Genomic DNA, 21,466 nt, shown 5'->3' with positions numbered 1-21,466 from the left:
GGACTGACTGCAGGAAATTCAGGAGAGGGGGAGAGTTTGCAGGGGAGCTGGGGCCCTGTCTGCCAGCTCTTGCTGGACATCCTTTTTTTGATAAAATCAAAGGAGCCGGACGGAAAACGAACAGCACCTGCATCTAATCAGATGCAGGCACTGTTTACGTATTTTGACAGCTGGCAGGTCGACTGTCAAAATAAACTATCTGCAACAGTAGATTCCACCATGCATGCTAGTGCTGATACTGAGTATTTGGGCGAGTACTTGTACTCGCCCAAATGCTCCCGATGCCTAGCCCGCTACTGGAACTTCCGGTATCAGGAAGCCGGATGGCGAGTCATTACACGCCACCCCCGGCTACCTGATTGCACCGGGAAACAGGCTCCATGCTCCGTCATCATCTGGTGAAGAGGGAGCATGGAGCCAGCTGCCCGGCCAATTAGGAAGCTGGGTGGCGTATAATGACTTGCTGCCCAGCTACCTGATTGGTCAGTAAGCTGGCCAGTTAGGAAGCCGGGTGGTGAGTCATTACTCACCCCCTGGCTTCCTGATTGACCAGAAAGCTGGCTCTATGCTTCCTCATTACCAGGTGACGAGGGAGCATGGAGACGGCTTCCCGGCTAATCCGGAAGCCAGGGGGGCGAGTCCTTAACCAGCCCCCCGGCTTCCTTAATGGGACTTCCGGTATTTGGTATCGGCGAGTACCGGAAAAAAATATCGGTACTCGTTACCAAAAAAACAGTATTGGTGCACCCTTAATATTGTTTATACATATATATTTAAACGTAAAGCTGTAACCTAAAAAGAAGACTGTAAATACTTACCTATCCTGCTGCTGCGAGATGCCACGTCATTGATGAGGAATCAGATACTGAAGTCTGCTGGAAAACTGACACTTCCAGGAGCGTTGATGTCTTGTGTTCCCCACAGCACTTATTCTTTCCTTCTGGTTGCTTTAACTACAGTGCCCAGTAGTGATGTAGAGGGACACTTTAACCTTTTGACCTAATTCCCTCTAACCTAACTATTCAAAATAACCACTGATCCCAATCCTAACCATATGTTTACCTGGTTTCTGTTGGTTACTGCATTTCTCTGCATGGCCTTATAGATTCAACCTGACAAGGACTTGCATTAGGAAATATTGTTTTTCTATTATTTGCACCCTTGTGCACTGACTGCTATCAAATCGAAAGACTTCCTAAGCGTCTTGCAATAAAATCTTCCCATCTGCCTTATCACTGGGGAGTCAGAGCTAATAAAACAGCCTTGCTATGTATATGAAGTTTGTCATTAGTTTAGCAGTAACTTTGCTTCTAGCTGATGCCATTAAGAGATGTGCTAGACTTCCAAAAATCACTAGAGAGTCAAAAAGGCTGGGCCTAGACGTCTTGAATTTTGGCCGTTCGGCCCATGAGAGACAGAGAGAAAATCACTGGAAAAATTAAGTAAACTGAAGAAAACAACTTAATGTGAATTGTGTCAAAACAAATGTGGTGAGGTGTACCACATTAATACTATCCCCTAGTGAGCTAAGACCGCATAGGACTATCAGAATTTAACCTCTTCAGCTTGCGCCTGTAGAGCCTTATGGACCTGAGCAATTTTTACGTTTTTGGTATGGGCTTGTTTATTCTGCGAAATGTTGTCATTACTTAAAGTAGCATTAAGGTCTGCACTTTTTTTACCTTAATGCATTCTCTGCATTAGGGTAAAAAAAAAAACACCTTTTTTCTACCCCAGTCCCCCTCACTTACCTGTCAGCTGCGCTCGTCCCCGCGGCCGGTCCCGAAGCCATCCTCCGTACCCCGAACTTCCGGGTTGCAAAGGAGGATACTGGTGGCAGAGGAGCCATAGACTCCTTCTGCCATCAATCAAAGAGGGAAGGGGCGTGGCAGGCTGTGGGCTGTGTGTGTCTATGGACAGCGAGGTATGTTAACTATAGCCTCATTTATGAATGAATGGGAGTGATCTACATCGGCTCCTGTTCATTCATGATTGTGGTTATAGTAAACATACCATGTCCTCATGTTATGTTATCAATGAACAGGAACACTCAGTATAGAGGATTCCTATTCATTGATAACAGGGGACACAGAAAAAGAGATGGAGGACTTTGTGACCTAAATCTCTTTTTCTATTTTAAAAGGGAAATATGTTTCCTCAAAGCCCCTAAAAGCAATGTAAAAAATAAAAATATTTAATAAAAAATGAATTAATAAATATAAACATGTTTTAAAAGTTTATAAAAAAATAAAGAAAAATAAAATATTTTAAAAACTAGAAAGAAAATTAAAAAAAAAAAAACATTTTCGGTTTCGGCCTGACAATTTTTTAAATTTCAGTTTCGTTTTTAAAATTTCCATTTCGGTGCACCTTTTAATTAGAACGATGGTGGCACCCGTGCACCCGAGGGAAGAGCATGGCGGGGACACAATGGAAAACGAGGAAAGAAGGGCTTTTAAAGAAAAAACGCAACGTCCTCCAGCAAAGGAGGATCTCCTTAAAGGAGACATTTACCAGCACAAATAAGGCTTTCTTTTGGTGATATTGTCATAAAAAATATATTTTATTTTCAATGCAGAATAGGAATTTCCTATGCTCTTTGGCTTCATCGTTATCAATCAATTGCCTTTAAAAGCAGCAGGTTGGAGTAGCACAAACACAGTCAAGCAACTAGCACTTCTAAATCCCCATATTGCTCTCATGACAATTGTATTTAAGTTTAGGAAGCAAGAAGAAGTGAATGAACAGGCAATACATTGACAGTAAGGATTATAGACATTTAGATGATGACTGTGACGTACGCCCGACCCAAACCCGCTGTACGTCAATCACCCGTGACTATACACAAGTCTGAACTGAGCGTGAGTGTCACAAGGACGTGACGATACCACTCTCAGCCTCACCCTGCACAGAGATTCCCCAGCTCGTGGGGCACAATCTCAAGCCAGCAGACTGAGAGCGATCGTCACCAGGGTTGGTTAACGCCGCAGTTAACCCTTTACCCACAAACGTTCACTGCCACCATGTGCGTTTTGTAACGGAAACACAGACCTGCCCAGCAAGTGCTGTGACAATTTAAACACTTAAACAAAGCCTATGATACCGCTGTCCTCCCAGACAGGAATATGACAGTATTCACTATACAGTAGTGCTCTTCACAGAGGCAAGGATACTTTAAGTTCATATTTAGAGCGTAGAGATAAGCTTAACGATTTTTAAGATCGTCCTTTTATAAAAGAAACGGTACAGAAAAAGATGTTCAAAAAAAGAGACAAAATATATATACAACAGCAAAATAAAAGGAGAATACTCAACAGTCCTGATTTTAGGAGTTCTGACAGAGTTCAGAGTTGTATAAGCAAAGGGGAAGTCTGCAGGGCTCTTCTTTAAGCAGGCTTTCAGCCGATAATGTCCAGAGATTAAAGGGGAACTCTTCTAAGTCTTTTAAGTCTTCTTAGTTCCTCGATGATGTTTTAAAACCGAGAGCCAACTCTAGTCGCCTAGACGGAATATTTGATAAGCCCCTTTCGGGTGAATGCGGGGTCGCCACCTCTACCAGACCTGCTTGTTTATATTAACTTGTCCACTGGTAATATATGAGTGCTTGGTGCCATGCCTTTAATTAGGGACAGCTATAAAAGGCTTAGAGGTGATTTGGGACTTACTTCTGCTAGGGGGCAACAAAAGATCACAGACCAGATAGCAGATCTCTGCTCTGTGGAATGTGGAAGGCCTGGCAACTGACTAAATGAAGGCCTGCATTTGCTCTGACTGGGAGCCAAAAGAATTCTATTTTTTAATATTCAGACTCAGGCCCCCATTATCGTCACAATGACAACTTCCGGTGCGTCTAAAGCTGGGGAAAGTATGCACATATAAAAAGGCATTTAAAAAGACTACAACTGTAATACATATTCATTGTAACAAGTTTGGTTGAGATGTAAAGTTAGTGTGCTGCATTTTTTTATGTAGTGTTAATACTTTTTCTTCTTTCCCAGTATGTTTGCATGCTCCTCGGTACTGGATACCATGCTGCTGCGTCCTCCAGATAAGAATGATAGCGATTCATATATTGATACCCGAGACTTGCTCCGCACTGAGATAGTCAACCCTCTGCGAAAGTGAGTGAACATAAATAAGCGATTAAAGTGCGTGTAAACCCTAATGATGAACTTGTATTCTGCTCCAAGAAAAACCTGTTGATCTTGTCAGACATTTAGAGTTGTCCTGTATCCTCTGCACACTTTGTGTGTTATCTCACAGAGTCTGTTAATCTATTCTGGTTGTTATCTTAGACTACAGGATAATTAGTCTTTATGTTGTAGAGATCTGAGAGTTGGAGTGATTTAATAGTTTAGCAGAAGACACTGGGCATGGGCTGACGCCACCCAGTCCACAAAATACTGCGTGTTGTCAGCCCACAACAGGGCTTAGGAGCGGAATGCATTTCTGGCAGATTAACAGTTATTTTTCTGTGCTTGCATGTTCTTCAAAGGGGTAAACATGGTGAAATGTGCATGTAAATCTGAAATGTTTTTTCTTTTATTTGTATTTTGCCTTAACATATGCTTTAAAATAACATTAAAGCAATCTTTATTATTTCGTAACAAATGGAATGTTGCTGTTCTAAGGAACCTGGACAAGAACAGCCAGACTGCATATTTGTAGTTTTATCTACTAAGTGCATGGTGGGTACGGTATACGCTCAATAGTGCAGCAGAGTGATATCACACAAGTGCTTTTTTTTTCATTAGTTTAGCATGGAGGTGGATTTTGGCAGTACTTTGCCAGCACATACAAATAAAAAAGCCCTCACATAGGGTAACATTTTTTTATGCTTATTTCTACAACAGGGTACAGAGTATCTCCATAATACCCACATTGAGCTCAGGCAGTGATTTTAGTTTAGTAGGTCATTTTCATTTAAATATGTTGCAGAATGTAATAAGATATATTGTGATTGATTTGAGGCAGAAACTCTGTATATCAGTTGCACATCTCACTGGATAACTGCCTTTGTGTTATTCCAGAGTGCTGAAGTGAGCTAGGGGATGACACCTTCTGTAGAATCCACATAGATAAGAATCGCCAGCACACCATCTGTATAAAGAAGGACAATCTTTATTCCTTCATCAGAAAAAGAATATCACCAACCAAGGTTTCTCGACCTTGCCGGGAACAAGGCTTTACCTTGAGAAACATTAGTTGGTGGTATTCTTTTTCTGAGTATGGATTAAGGATTATCCTTTCTTATGAAGACAGTGTGATGCTGAGGATTCTTTTCTATATGATTTAGGAAAAGAAAAAACACCCAGTGTGTTTTGATACCCCTTGGGAACTCTAGTGGCAAGATCTTCTCATCAGAAGCAGGCAGGCTTCTAATGAGAAGGGACTACTGATGTGAAAGTGGGTGACTCCGATAGGAAAGGGTGGTTCTGATGTGAAGAAGGCACCCAATGTGAAGAGAGGGGTTTCTGATGTGGAAAAGGGGCTTCTGATGTAAAGATGGGCTTGTATAGTGAAGGGAGGCTCCTAGTGTGAGAGGGAGACTCTTTCCCCCAGGCCTGAATACCCCCTGCCTGCAAGGGTAGTAGCGCTTTAGACTTCCTTTTTTGTTTTTTCCTGCTCTGATTGAGGTGGGGGGGAGCTCTGATATGAAGTGGGGCTTCTGATTTGAAGAGAGGAACCACATTATTTTGTGTGTTTTTTGCATGGGGTCCCACCTTAAAATCTATACCAGACCCATATCTGGGATAAGGGTCTGTGTCATGTGCTTTACATTTTTTTCATTTTAGACTGGGGTACCTTGAACATTTTCATACTTTTTTAAGGGTGCCGTGACTAAAAACGGTTGAGAAATGCTAATCAAAGAAGCATCCAAGTGTAGTAATGATAAAGTGTAATGTTAAAATATAAACAAATATCTGGACTGCCCAGTTCTTCTCCGCATATGCCTCACTGTCTGCTGCTTTCTCACTTTTAGCACTGACTGTTTTCCTTCTTTTTTTCCTCTCTTTTTTTTCTCTATCTCACGCTCCCCTCCCCTCTCAAGGCCACAGTAGACACTTATCTTCATACAATCTCTGCTTAAAGTTGTCATTTAATTTTCACTTGTTCAGTTGCAAAGTATTTGTTCACTCACTTTGACTCATATGGATGTACCTACTGACAGGTAATATTTACTGCTTATATTACTACTGAACCTGCAATTGTCACATTTTATTTTACTGGTAGCTTTTATAAATGTTCTTTGCATGACTCTTAATCTCTTGGATATCATGTCATGTATTACTAGATGTATTTTTCCTTCTTGGCTTTGAAAAGTAACAGAAAAAGTGATATAACTTAAAATGTTAGCCTATGATGTATAAAAAGTGTATTCATTTATCGCCACATATTCCTTCTGTAATGTTGTATGTTCCTTTAGGAATGGGTATGTATGTGCCACTAAAATAATGGCCTTGAGGAAGATTTTGGAAGCTGCAGGGAAGAGCACAGGCTTCACCAATGAAGAAAAAGGTGACTAATCTTATAATAATGTAAATTCATACAAAAGCTGTTTGCCCCTGGCATCTGCTCAATGTTTAGCATGAAATGTAAAGTTCTTCTATGTCTGATTTACACATGTTATTCTCCTAACCAAACACAATATCCATCATATTCATATATCAATACTGAGTTCTAATCTGTAAGTGCAGTGACCCAACCAATCAGAATCCCTTGTATATTGGTCTGACATCAAAAGAGTGAATTCCTATTGGTTGTTATGAGTTACTGCACATAAAAATGATTAAGAATAATATGTTTGCACTGAATTTGGTCATTCAGTAAGTATCCCAGTATTTCTATCCTTTTTAAGATGCTTTGTCTTTCTTATTACAAGCAAATCACAAGTGGATGTGTGGCAGGAGGAGTAAAAAGGCAGCAGCAAGAAAAAATGCATATGGTACCAAAGTATGTGGCAGGGGTACACAAGAAAATACAAATAACAGGTTGATTTTGAATAAATCTATGAACAACCTATGTAAATATATATGTGAAGAACCTATACAAAAAAACGTGAATTAATGCACAGTATTCTTTTCTAAGACGCACACTGTAGTGAATACAATCTTCCTTAAATGGAACCAAGTGAACAAAACAATCTGTATGAATGCACAGTGTCCAGTCACTCTTACACATTTGTGTTGATGATGGTGAGATTACTCTGTGAAATCAAATGAGAGGTTACCACCACTCTTCCACAACCTGTTGCCTACATACTTCTGTGAGATCAAAAAAGGGAGTTTCCTTCACTCCATTAAAACAACACACTCCACTTGCAAAAATGTCTCCAGGTGGCCGCTCACCTTGAGATTAGACCTTACTTGTAAAGGTGCCCATACACCTTACGAATATCGTCCGATTTTTGTATGCGATCGCGTTTTCGTCCGATATTCGTAAGGTTGATGGGCAGTCTACAACCGCAAATACTGTACAATCGATCGACTTTTGACAAACCAGCAGGTTAGAAAACTTCGGTCGATTGTACGATTTTTGCAAGGTTGGTGGCGTTTCCGTACGTCAAAATTTGTATGATTTACAGTGCACATGAAATTAAGTGCGGTCAATTACCGTAATGAGTCCAGATGCTTTCTTTTAATTACCGCTGATCCAACCTTGCGATAATCGGGGCAGGATGGGGAAAATCGTACGCCGGTTCGATGATCGGACGAAAAGTGTAATTCGATGATCGCAAGGTGTATGGGCAGCTTAAAGGTCTTAAGAAGTATGTAGGCAACAAGTTGTTTGAAGAGTGGTGGAAACCTCCTGTTTGATTTCAAAGAGTAATATCACCATCATCGACAGAGATGTGTAAGAGAGAATGACTGGACACTGTGCATACATACGGATTATTTTGTTCACTTGGTTCCGTTTAAGGAAGATTGTATTCACTACAGTGTGCGTCTTAGAATTGAATACTGTGCATTCATTCACGATTTTGTATAGGTTCTTCACTTATATAATTACATAGGTTGTTCATAGATTTGATCAATATCAATCTGTAGAGTTCAGCGTGGCACTGTTATTTATTTTTCCTTGTGTACATCAATAATCCTAGCTCTAATAACATGACCTGATATGCATGCCTCACCTTCTGCTTTTCCTTATCTACAGATCCAGAGGAGTTTCTAAATCAGTTGTTCCAAGTTCTCAGGGTAGAACCTCTCTTTTATATTAGGTAAGTGATTCTTGAAAAAAGCTACCCTTAGAAAAGCTACCCTTAGTTTTTTGTTTTGTTTTTTAAATGGGAAAAAAGTGCAATAACCTATAGAAGTTAGTTTTATTCTATTGTTCTGGAAAATAAAAAAGGATACAAAAGGGATATGTATGCAACAATTATACAAGTATACCTTAAAAAGGGGGATAGAATACAAATCTGAAATTGGTCATCTATTGATGGATTGATTAAGAGAAATACAGATAAAAAAACAAACTATATTGACATAGCTTAAATATCTGTCAGGTTTATATTGCTATCATTTAAAGTATAATTAAACCTTTGGGTTTTTTTTGCATATATTTACTGCTAGCAAGCAGTAGATAAATGCAAAATCATTAATAAAAATAAAAAGTTACCAAATAGGTTAAAACTTACCTGTGTCTCCGCCGCTCGCATCCTTTCGAAGTTCTGGAGAATCTTGAGCAGCCGTGAAGGATCACGGGGCGGGCGCATAAGCAGTAGAGATCTTCTGCTGGGAAAAAGAGGAGACACTCAGTGTAAGTCAATGCAGGCAGCCCAGCAGCATGCATGCGCACAGACTCCGTGGGACACAGAAGACACAGCAGTCAGCGCTGGATCAGAGAGCGGCACCCGCTCTGGAGGGACTACTGGAAAGAAGATGATCGGATTAAGAGGCATCATTTAATCGATGTCAGTGTGAGCCCAAGGTAAAAAATCTAAATTAAAGAGGAAATAGCCAGCACCCCTTTAACGCTATGAGGGGAATTCATCAGAACTGAAGCAGGCAGAATCTGGAGCAGGGCATAACAACCAATCGGCTTCTATGTTTCATTTTCAAAACTTAATTGAACAAACTGAAGAGTAAAGCAGATTGGTTTCTATGGGCAACTTCTCCAGATTCTGCCAGCTCCAATTTTGATAAATTCCCCTCTATGTATTAAAGGAGAGGTGTCAGTAGTACATATTTGCAGCAAATATATATGGAAGCCACAATGCCCTGTCAAGGCCCCTCTGTATAGTGCGCTCCCTAGCTCTAATCTAACAAAACTCCCAACCTGGGACACAGAGTACACAGCAATAAACAGATTAAAGGCAGGCATGCCTGGAGGTTTAAGCTCCAGAGACATACCAGAAGCCCAACACAGCACACAGGCAGCTGAAAACCTCCAGTATGTCCCAGCAATCAATAACCAACTTTTTAAAGCAAGGACACATTTCCAGCACACTTAGCAGCCAGTCAACACTGTGTCCCAGGACAGGGTAGCATAAATATTTTGGCAGTGCCGGTGACAGTTACATCCAAATGAACTAACAATCAACATCCTGTCCTGCACTGTTGCTCAAAGTCAGTGCAGAAGAGTACGTGACCAATGGTGTGGTTTTAGAGGACTGGTTGCACTGAAAGGATGAAGCCTGTGGGATAAGGGAAGTAAAACTCCATTTATAGGTATCCTAACAAAAATGAGCATTTAACTCTTGCAGTGCAGGGGGAGCCCCATTGGTAATTTTAAATTCTCCACAGAGTTCAACTTTAATGAATATATAATAAAGTATTTTTGTATTGTATAATAATTTCACTCTTCTATAACCTTTTTCATTCTTTTTCTGAGATTCTCATGATGCGGTTTAGTATTGCCTCATTAAGTACCTGCCATTTATCCGTTTAGGACAACCAAGAAGGACCCACAGGGTTGTATATTCTATCAGATTTTCATGGAGAAGAGACAATCAGTGGATGTACCATCAGTGCAGCAGTTGCTAGAATGGTCCATGGTTAATGGCGATCTCAAGTTTACTGAGGTAAAACAGCCTAAAAAAAGCCATGCATGCAATTTATATACACTTTTATAGATCTATTCATTAGGGACACTTGCACTCCTGCTTATTTACACAATTCACAATTTACACAAATCAGACAATCATTTGACAGCAGCACAGTGCAAAAAATAATGCAGATACAGGTTAGGCGCTTCAGGTAATGATCACATCAAAAACAGAATGGGGAAAAAATGAGATCTTAACAATTTCGACCATGATACAATAATTGGTGGCAGACAAGCTGGTTTGTGTATTTCTGTATGTGTAGATCTGCTGAAATTTTGCTCCCAACAGTCTGTAGAGTTTACTCAGACTTGTGCAAAAAATATTGAGTGACCAGCAGTTTTGCAGAAGGAAATGCCTTGTTGATGAGAGGGGTCAGAGAAGATTAGCCAGACTCGTTTAAGCTGACAGTAACTCCATGTAAACCATGTCAGAATGTACAATATGTTATACAGTGGCTTGTGGCAAGTGGGCTGCAACAGCAGAAGACCACATAGGGTCTACTCCTGTCAGCCAAGACCAGAAAGCTGAGGCTGCAGAAGGGGCAGGCTTACCAAAACTGGACAGTTGAAGGCTGGAAAAACTATACTAGTCTGATGAATCTCGATTTCTGATGAGCAACACAGATGACAAAACCGTCAATGGATCTGAATCCAATAGAACACCTTTGGGATATGGTAGAGTGGGCAATTCTCAGCACAAATGTAGAACTGACAAATCGGCAGAAATTGCATGATGCAATGATGCCAACATGGACCAGAATCTCAAAAGAAATCCATTCCACAAATTATTTAAGACTGTTTTAAGAACTAAGGGAGGCCCAATCCAGTATTAGTGTAGTTTTCCTAATAAATTGCTGAATGAGTGTACTTCAACAGCAAAAAAACATAACTTGGTGGCTTTGTTGTTGCACTACTGCCTTGCAGCATTGTGGTTTTGGGTTCTGTTTCCACCTGGACACTATCTGCATTGTGTTAGTACTTCCTCCCTACGTTTGTGTAAGTAAGTCATTTTTACTTTGTCCTATGTCAGGTTCCATCGTGCCTAATCATTCAGATGCCCAGAGATGGGAAGAACAAGATATTCCCAAAAATTATTCCTACTCTCCAACTGGACATCACTGATCTCCTTGAAGATGGTAATTAAAAATATTAACTGAAAAACTGAAACAGAGAGGGGGCAATGTTCAAAACCTGGAGCAAAACTGGAGTTGTTACCTATACTAATCAGTTTGTCCTTTTGCTTCATAGCTTGGAACGAATCAAATAAAGAGAAGCAGGATACTAAAGTTAGAGCAGTCACCCCCTCCACTTAATGCACAGATTTGCAGTGGTGTTCAGCTTCTTTGTTAACGTTTTGCTGTGCAACTTTTTTCTCTTCTTTTGTTTTTTTTTACATGTATTTTTTGTATGTATATTTATAATCATATTTTTTCCCATTTTCTTCTGTTCAGTAAGTTTTTTTTTTTTTTTTCTCTCTTTAAACTACATTTTGTTTTTTAACTAAGAAGTACACAAAGCTATATAAAATAAATTTGGGGTTTAAATGGATTTATGTGGCAGAGGCCGATATAATTACATAATCATCATATAACTTCTGGAAAAATGAATAAGAACATAATAGGATTGTCGAAGGACTGGTTTACATTACATGCATTGTCATGCATCTTGTTTTTCAAATGTAGAAAAATGCATGGAAAGGAGAAAATCGGACGTTTTCAAAAGAAGATGTGCACACCACAAAACATTGCAATAGAACGTATTGAAAAAAGTTTTGTATGCTGCAATTTGCGTGCATATTTATATTAACAAAGGAGAACTATGAGGTGAGTGATTTTCACTCATCCTCCTATTTAGAGCCAACCTGTGACATTGAAACTGTAACAAGTCGGTTCTATTGATCGGGAAGTGAGCGAACACATACCGCCACTCGGCCACTTCCCGATCATCTCCCCACTGAGAGCGGTGACCGTTATCTCTGCCTCTAGATAGGCAGAGCCCACTGTCAATCAGCCAGCTAGGTGGATCTCGACAGTATTGTCAGGATCCGTCCCGGCTGTGGCGCTCTCAGTATATAGCGAGCTATACTGTATACTGATCTTTGTGTCACGGGAGGAGGTTAGTATATGTCCTCCTGTGACCCTAAAGAGAACTATGGGATAAAAAGGTTACCATATAGTTCTCTTTTAAAGCTGAACTCCTTGGATCAAATCAACAGCTGTTGGCTCAGTGGTGTCATCAGCAGAGCTGTTAGGTTGATTACATTTAGTTGTATCCATTGCTTATACTATATACCTCCACAAAATGAGCATTTTACATCACTCATACTTCCCAAGATGTTGTTAGAGCTCAGCCATTATGTTTGATCACCTTTTTTCATGCCATCATGTTGGAACATGGTCACAAAGGCAGAGCATGTCCTGCTATGTTCTTGAAAATCTGGGGTTCATGGCTGAACCGATCTGGATGCAAAATTTAGTGTGACTCGTTGGCTCCACTTCCTTGCCTAGGAGACCTTCGAGAAGAAGACGGCAAGAAAAATGACTGTAGCCACTGACCTTGTGTGTGTGTAATTGTGTGAGTCAGTGAACATCCACCAACTGTTAGGCGCTGGATATGGTGTGACAGGGCCCTAAATTCAGCTAAACGCATCTAAACAGGCTATGTTCACACCATGTCCGGACCAGATCTGGAGCAGATCTGCAAACATAGTGCACTGCACTGCATTTTTGCTAGGTTTTTTTCTAGTTTAAAATGGACTTTCAGGTGCGGTCCAGTGCATTTGCATGTGTCTTTGATGCGTTTACATACTTTACAGTGCGTTACAGACCAGAGAGAATGAGACGAGCAGTATTTTGTTTTGTCTTAAACGGAACAGACTGCGCTGGTATGAACAGAGCCCAGAAATATATCATAGGGATACATTGGGATGCTGTTTTGGTCCGGGATCAAACTGTTCTGGTCTGACCATTGTGTGAACAGGTCCTTAAGCAGGAACATCTATATGCAGAGAAAAGCTACCCAAGAAACATAAAAGTTGTTTATACTTCCCAGATATCTTAGAAAAGCTAAATGCAGGAGTAACAGTGTGAATGAGGCCTTATTGTATAACAGGTTGTTTTTTTTTATTATATAATACAAAATGAAAAATAAACACCTTCTTTAAAAAAAAAAAAAGCTGGACTCCAGGTAAATAACTAACACAGATGACTTACATGTAATGAGCTGTTTTATCTTTTAAAGGATTTGTATTTCTGTCTTATCCAGTTCTGGGATTTACACAGCTCTGCCACTGGTAGGACAGGAGACCTGATTTTTCTCTGCTGCAGTTTACACTTACACGTCTTGTCCCCTCCTCCAGCCTGTGACTGGGCAGTGAAAGGAGAAGCAGCAGAGGATGATCTCATCTCCCTATCACTCTACTCTCGCCTCCTTGTTAGCACATACGCACTGCAGTACAAAATGCTGCTTCTCTCTGTCCCAGGCTAAGCTCTGCTGTACAATTTGCAAGAGGTTGTTGCCTCAAGTCTTTACACTGCTGGAATAAAAAAAATTAAAATGTAGTAATAATAAACACAGGGCTGCATTAATATTTGTCTTTTATAAATGCCTCGGGTACTTATAGTACACTGCATGAATTACAAAAATAAAAGAATAAACACAGAGCTGCATTAATTTGTATATTTTATATTTGCTTGGAGTTCAGCTTTAAGAAATCCTTATATCATATCCTGCTGTTGGCAATGAGGTTGCTGAGTTGCAAAATCCTCATGTTGTTGAACAGCCTTGTTTGTATCGTCTTGGTATTCTGGTAATAAACTGCCATGGCACGGTATGCATAATTCTCCAGCTCAAAATAACATTGTTACATGTAGAACTTTAATATCAGTTTCCTTCTTCCCTCCAGCCCCAAGGCAGTGCTGTATTTGTCAGTCTCTGGCAGTAGTGGAGTGTCTCGACTGTTATGAGGATACAGGGATCACACCAGGTCACATAAAGCAATACTGTGCAATCTGCAGTAAGCAGGTATGATGACTCTCCTCACATGAAAGGTTTTCATTTCAAGAAGTGTCTGAAAGAATAGTTGCCTGGAACTCATAGAAACCACTTTAGAATTTCTTTTCAATACCCAGAAATAGGACATTTTGAACCTGATTGGTTGTTTTGTGCAACAAAGTTCTTTTTTTCAGAGACTTGTATTCAAGAAGCGTACTTTATTTGTCCTGTAGACTTTATGGTGCTCTAACACGACGCTTTCTTCTGTATAGGTTCATCTTCACAAAAAGCGTGGCAGCCACCGTCCCAGGGAAATGTGTGTGCCTGAAAATCTAAATGGACAGGCTGTGTTCCAGAGACAGTATTTGCAGCTCTTTGCTGTTTTATGTATAGAAACTAGTCATTATGTCGCCTTCATTAGACTAAACTCCCAGAATCGACCTCTGTGGGCTTTCTTTGACAGCATGGCTGACAGAGAAGGTGAGTTATATCTGTACATAATTTGTGCTTTCAGTCTCTGTATTTATTTTATTTATTTTAGTTTAAGAAACAAGGTGAGTCAATGCAAGCAAAGTAAATGTCACATACTATCAAACATGATCATATTACTTGCATAATACGGTATGTGCAATAAGAGCAACAATGCAAGTTGAGGTTATCTATATGTAACCAGGATTCCTCCAGCCCTGCATTGCACAATTGGTTTCACCCATAATTGGTGGTTTTGTGCTTCTGTATATACACTATATTGCCAAAAGTATTGGGACACCCCTCCAAATCATTGGATTCAGGTGTTCCGTGAAATTTATTGCTACTAAATATTCCACGGTCACCTGTTAGTGGTATTATAACAAAGTGGAAGCAACTGGGAACAACAGCAACTCAGCCATGAAGTGGTAGGCCACATAAAATGACAGCAGGGTCAGTACATGCTGAAGAGCACAGTGCGCAGAAGTCACCAACTGTCTGCAGAGTCAATAGCTACAGACCTCCAATCTTCGTGTGGCCTTCAGATTGGCACAACAACAGTGCGTAGCGAACTTAATGGAAGGGGTTTCCATGGCCGAGCAGCTGCATCCAGGCCTTACATCACCAAGTGCAATGCAAAGCGTTGGATGCAGTGGTGTAAAGCACGCAGCCACTGGACTCTAGAGAAGTGGAGACGTGTTCTCTGGAGTGACGAATCACGCTTCTCTGTCTGGCAATCGGATGGACGTGTCTGGGTTTGGCGATTGCCAGGAGAACGGTACTTGCCTGACTACATTGTGCCAAGTGTAAAGTTTGGTGGAGGGGGGATTATGGTGTGGGGTTGTTTTTCAGGGGTTGGGCTTGGCCCATTAGTTTCAGTGAAGGGAACTCTTAAGGCATCAGCATGCCAAGACATTTTGGACAATTTCAAGCTCCCAACTTTCAGGAAACAATTTGGGGAATGCCCCTTCCTGTCCCAACATGACTGCACAAAGCAAGGTCCATAAAGACATGGATGAGCGAGTTTGGGGTGGAGAAACTTGACTGGCCTGCACATAGTCCTAACCTCAACCCGATAGAACACCTTTGGGATGAATTAGAGCAGAGACTGCGAGCCAGGCCTTCTCGTCCAACATCAGTACCTGACCTCACAAATGTGCTTCTGGAAGAACAGTCAAACATTCCCATAGACACACTCCTAAACCTTGTGGACGCCTTCCCAGAAGAGTTGAAGCTGTTATAGCAGCAAAGGGTGGGCCAACTAAATATTGAACCCTACGGACTAAGACTGGGATGCCATTAAAGTTCATGTGTATGTAAAGGCAGGCGCCCCAATACTTTTGGCAATATAGTGTACATACACACTTACAAAAGAGACCTATCTGTTGTTACTAATTCAAAAGGAGGAGGGGACGAGAGGCTGGAAGGACCAGTCTAAGAAAAAGGCGGCTCCACGGTTCAGGTGAGTATAACTTTTTTTTTAACCTAGACATAAACAAGCAGTTAACCTTTGCAGTGCAAACACTGCAAGGGTTTATACATTTTTTTTTCCTGGAGGTCTTCTTTAAATAATAAAAGCAGACTGGTGAGGTTCCTTGGAGATAAAGAACTGTGACTTCATAAAGTAGATGAGTCCATACTTATGTGTAGCTGTAAGGGAGGGGAAGGAAAGCATTCTTTTCTTTAATCCTCTACATTCTCAGAAAAGTAAGTTGCCTCTACAGGTTCAACCTGCTATCTTCTACTAAACACTAAAACAAACAAACAACAACCTATTATCATGAACTATAATACGAGTGCTATACAATCTATTCCAAAGTCCATGTCATAACACATGGACGTTCAAATAGATAGTATAGCACTATTATGCTAGTTCATAATAGGTTGTTGTTTGTTTAGTAGAAACTGCTGTTGTCATTGGTGATAGTGCTACACTATAAGCTTTCTTACTTTGGTTTTGTTTGTGATATCATATTCTAAGTGTTAGCAGCTGCACGCTACTGATAGTAAATCAATAGTGCAGAAGTTTTTTTTTTCCCAATATTATTCATGAGACCTGCCTTACACACTCACTAATCCACACTTTTGTAGCCTGCTGGCTATACCTGCCAGATTCAGGCATATACTGGATCACTACTTCTTTCCCCTTTTCACTTCTCTCAAATTTCTGGCTTAACTATTTTTTGTTTAGCACAGACATTTCATTCTAGGCTCGGTGCATGCCCATACATGTGCTCAGTTCTCACTGCAAACAAAGGTCACTGCGCCATACCGAGAAAACATGACAGCCCTGTGCTGTCATAATTACATAGTTAGTCAGTTTTTAAAAAGACACAAGTCCATCGAGTTCAACCTATAAAGATGAGAAAAAAAAGAAATCGGGCTGTCCACAGCCTTTACTGCAATCTGGGTCAGCAGAGCATGATACAACATTACTATGTGTTAATAAGATGGTGAAAGGGGCAGGGTGACCATATACTGTCTGTTCCATAGATTCAGGATTGCTTATGATTGCACAATAACAAGGTCATAACAATTAACAACAATATAAAACAATAATAAGGCTTTCCAAAGGATTATCAAACTTTTGAAAAGAATGAATGTTGGAAATTCATCTTTGGTGTATTAAAGGGAAGGACGATGTAAGCTAAACATTCTCTGCTTCAGCCAAGCTAGAAACTTCAACAGAGTTTGGTCCTGGTGGCCAGAGGGCAGGCAGATGTCCCATCAGCCGTCATTCGCAGTGAGGCAGTGCTTATTGGGTTATCACAAAGAGTTTCAGCGTGAACTACCGAAAAGATCATTCGTTCACAAAAGATATAACAGTGTCATTATATATATATATAAAATATACAGCTTTAAATAGTTTCTGTAAATCTCAGGCTTACACACTCACACATAGAATGCAGTGCTTACACCTGTTATGTAGAAATATATAACACATTTACAATATACAGTATCTGTGACTCTCAGACTTATACACCCATAATACACACGAGCACACACAATACATTGCTTTATGGCTATATCTGGTAGTACATTGAAAAAATATATTGTATTCTACACATTTAAAGGGTTCTCTTACCCTTTAACAGTTTGCCTATGGTTTGTGCTTCAACAGGAGGACAGAATGGATTCAACATTCCCAAAGTGATTCCGTGCCCAGAGGTGACAGAGTACCTGGAAATGAGCCCCGAAGAGCTCCAGCAGGAAGACCCAAAGGGCATGCCAGCATATGCTCACAGGCTACTTTGTGATTCTTATATGTGTTTATACTACAGTCCTGAGCTTAGTCTCTACAAATAGCAGACAAGCAAGGTTTGGTGACTGATTTATAATATATTTCTGGGGTTCTTGCTTAATGCCAGTAAATGAGTTATGTTTTCTGATGCTATATTGTACATTGGTACCAAATGTTTGCACTTTAGCCACCTCTAGGTAATACTGGTACTTGGCAGTGCCCCACAGCAATAAGAGCAATATATTTATAGGTCCCTTTTATGGGCATTTTAAAAGGGTTTTCCACATCACCAGGAAAGCCTTCGGGCAGGCTCTGAGCTGAATAAGAGTCCTCATAAGGGAAACTGGTGGGTTTTTTTCAGCTCATATACATTTTAAGTTATTATTTGAATATTTTCCTGGAAGTTCATTTTTATGTAGCTTCAAGTAATTGTAAACCCTAACTGAATAACATTTAGTTTGCTACCGCGCTCTTTATCAAACAATCATGCCATTTAAAAAAAATAAAATCCTTTTTTTGATCCTTTGTTGCATCTCAGTGTTGCTGGTCTTCTTCAGCCTTTTTGCAGGAACTTCCAGTCTACATGCACACGCTTCATCAATGGCTGAATGTCATTTATGAGAGTGGGTTTTCTGATGCTGACAACAGTGGACCATGTCTGTTTAATGTACGGTATGTCAAAACAGTAACTTCAGAGTATTGTGTAATAATAGACAGATCATCCTGGATGTACAATTGGGAGACAGGACGAAGCATTGCCACCCTATAACAGGAAGTGTCAGGATCACTTGGTATTTTTTTTTTTTCTTAAACTTTTATTCTGTTTTTGCGGCTAAACCCCCAACGGGGTTAGCCGTACCTTACCATGACATACAATACAAAGAATACGAGGTTTTCTCACAGCTACCTCGGTAATTGCACCAGAAATAACAACTTTCCCACTTTGCATTTTTCCTGTGCTGGTTGCCCCAGTAACTATAAGCATTACTCTACAAGCCTATTGTTGCTTACCTACTACCCTGCTATGGTATTATTTTAATGAATGCTGCAGATTTAAATATATTGAAAATGACTTTTGAAATGACATGAACATTTTGGGCTCTAGTTCACATCGCAACGTTCAGTTCCAGAGCATGTAAAAAAACTGCAGCAAGCCCTATTTTACCTGCTCTGGAACGCATTCAAACACATAAAAAACGGATGCAAACGCCCTAGAACGCACTGAAAGCCCATTTAAAATTAATATATATTTATTTATTTTTACCAAAAACGGCCCGGAAACGCATCAAAAACTCTGTATAACACATTGCACTGCGTGTGCAGAAACTCATGCAGATCTGGTCTGCATTTGGTGTGAACAAGCCCTTAGTTATGCAGCTATCTTCAGGTGATTGGACACTCGCAAATCATGCAAAACTGCAGGAACAGCCCTGCATAACCCCTTTCACTTCCAGCCTGCCTCAGTTTTTTGCTGATGTTTTTAGGTGTTGGATGTTTCTTTTACTTCTGAAAGAAGTACTCTCTTTTTCACTAATTTTTACTGAATTTAGCTTCAAGATTCTTCAATCAAGTTTCCCTAATGCTTCTCTAAGCCACCCCCGCACCATCAGCAGCTGTACAGATCGCCAGAGTCTTGGACTGTACCCAGACCCCGTTGGAAAATGTGGAGCTGGCATGTAATATGCTTTGCACTGGACACTATGTTCGGAACCCTCGTGGCACTTGGTTCAGCATATGTGGTTAGTCTTAGGGTGTGTTACAGGTCCAGAGCTGTGGTCCCTCTGGAGCCCTGACTCTGAAGAGGGCAAACATCACCCTGGCAAGGACTTAAAGCTCCTAAGGTTGTGCTGAGGCTTAAGGCTTACTTTCTCAGCCTTCGACCTTAACTAGGACATTGTGTTACCATCCCTGTGTCCTGCTCTAAAACACCCCAAAAAAATTCCCCTACACTGTTTGGATGTTGTTTTGGCCACTCAGAGTTTACCTCTCTGCAATTTCTGCTATTCGCATTTCTGACTCCCTGTTTGTTATTCCTGTTTGTTATTCCTGAGGGTCTCCATATGGAACAACTGGCTTCCTGCTCCACCACTGCAAGGTAGATTCTTCAGACAATCTCGGAGGCCTAGGAGCTGAAAGGAAAAGTTCCTCCATTTCTGGTCAGGGCACCCTCCACTAGAAATGTTAGAGCTTCTTGGACTTATCAGCACCAAGCTTCTGTCTCCCACATCTGGAAGGCTGCCATCTGGTCCTCCGTACACACTTGTCAAGTTCTATCAGGATGTTACAGCCCTGTAATCCTTGGGCCTGTTAGCCGTTGTTTTCCTGTGTTGCCTACCCCTCTGTTGGACTGCTTTTGAACATCCCAGTGGTCTAAGAGTTAACTCCCTGTGTCCTTTTATGTATGATCAAGAAAATCTTACCTGTAAAATCAATTTCTTGGAGTACAACATAAGACAAAGAACCCCCCACTCCACCCCCCACACCCCCTTCCATGTATTCTGCCATCTACTCTGTACTGCTGTTGTGCTATAAATAATGAACTATTGGGGCTGATACATGCAGCATACAAGGGGCTGTGCATTACCATTAATTCCTAAGGACACCCCAACGTGCACACAAACATATGTCCCTTAGGTTGTTTAACTTTTCTGTAAAAAGAAGAAAACCATGATAGGTTGCTCTTGGCAATAGTTCTGGTTTTATTATCATTTCCTTTTCTTCCATACATGAGTTGCATTGTGGTGCCTAGGATCCTATTTGGCATTGCGGTTTAGCTAGGACTTTGTGCATTATTATATGCTTTCAGTACCATCTGACATAGCTTTGAAGTAAAGGTTATAGCTATTGTATCTTGATGTTTGTCTAATGCTCCTTATGTCTATGGGGCTGATTTTGTTTCCTGTTAGGACATATTTTCTGTGTACATAGTCTGTGTTGCTACTGGGGTCTGAATCCTACAGGCTGATATTGCAATAGTTCTGCCCCCACAGAAAATAACTTTGGGCCGCTTTCCATTTTTGCACATTCTTCATGTTTCTGACCTATCTCTAAGCTTTGCACAGCATACAAATTCACAAAATTCCTTCCAATGTGCTGGTGCAGTATATGTATTGAGGATGTTTTCAGAATGAATCCTGTCTTAGAAATAATAAAATATGATTTAAAAAGTGTTGAAACACAGTCTAAAATAATGCAAACAGTATAACAAAAATATCCTATACAAATAGGGCACAAAATGTATAACATGGACATATTGCACGGTTAATGCAGCGGTATACATACAGTTTATATAGATACATATTTTTTTTCTTTGGTTGCCTTAAGGTAAGGCGGTCATGGTAACTGCTTTTAAACGACAAAATGCATAATAACCTTTTTGCTGAACTCAAACCATATCTCATCAGGCTGTCACGCTCAGACCAAGCTGTCCATCAAAAGTGGCTGACTAACCATTTAACACTGACAGGAGTGCTTACAATGGTCAGCTTTTATTCTTTTATATTAAATCTTTATTCCAAAAAGAAAAACAATCAAAAAATTACTGTAACTGCTTAAAAAGTGTTTGTTGGAGTGCGACTTTTATTTGTTAGTCAAGTCCATCTAAATATGCTAATACATCCAGGGCAGCCATCAGAAATGTTGGGGCCCCTTACACAGCTTTAGGCCTGGGCCCCCGATCCGGATTAAAAGCATCACGGGCCTGGTGCTGAGGATTTC

General features: G+C 40.5%; 1 protein-coding gene across 1 annotated transcript in view; it reads left to right on the top strand.

Annotated features, from left to right (window-relative positions):
- Positions 1-17,949, top strand: part of LOC108788445 (ubiquitin carboxyl-terminal hydrolase CYLD-like) — a 44,363-nt gene extending 26,414 nt beyond the window's left edge. The window contains exons 8-15 of the mRNA XM_018558201.1: positions 3,999-4,121; positions 6,428-6,519; positions 8,158-8,221; positions 9,892-10,024; positions 11,078-11,183; positions 13,952-14,070; positions 14,313-14,520; positions 17,630-17,949. Coding sequence (XP_018413703.1) covers positions 3,999-4,121; positions 6,428-6,519; positions 8,158-8,221; positions 9,892-10,024; positions 11,078-11,183; positions 13,952-14,070; positions 14,313-14,520; positions 17,630-17,814 — 1,030 coding nt within the window. The 3' untranslated portion in view covers positions 17,815-17,949. The remainder of the gene's footprint in view (positions 1-3,998; positions 4,122-6,427; positions 6,520-8,157; positions 8,222-9,891; positions 10,025-11,077; positions 11,184-13,951; positions 14,071-14,312; positions 14,521-17,629) is intronic.
- Positions 17,950-21,466: the final 3,517 nt, after the last annotated feature.

Source organism: Nanorana parkeri, unplaced genomic scaffold, assembly GCF_000935625.1.
Source record: "Nanorana parkeri isolate BGI_ZX_2015 unplaced genomic scaffold, ASM93562v1 scaffold325, whole genome shotgun sequence".
Taxonomy (NCBI): domain Eukaryota; kingdom Metazoa; phylum Chordata; class Amphibia; order Anura; family Dicroglossidae; genus Nanorana; species Nanorana parkeri.
This window is presented reverse-complemented; position numbering and strand designations above follow the sequence as displayed.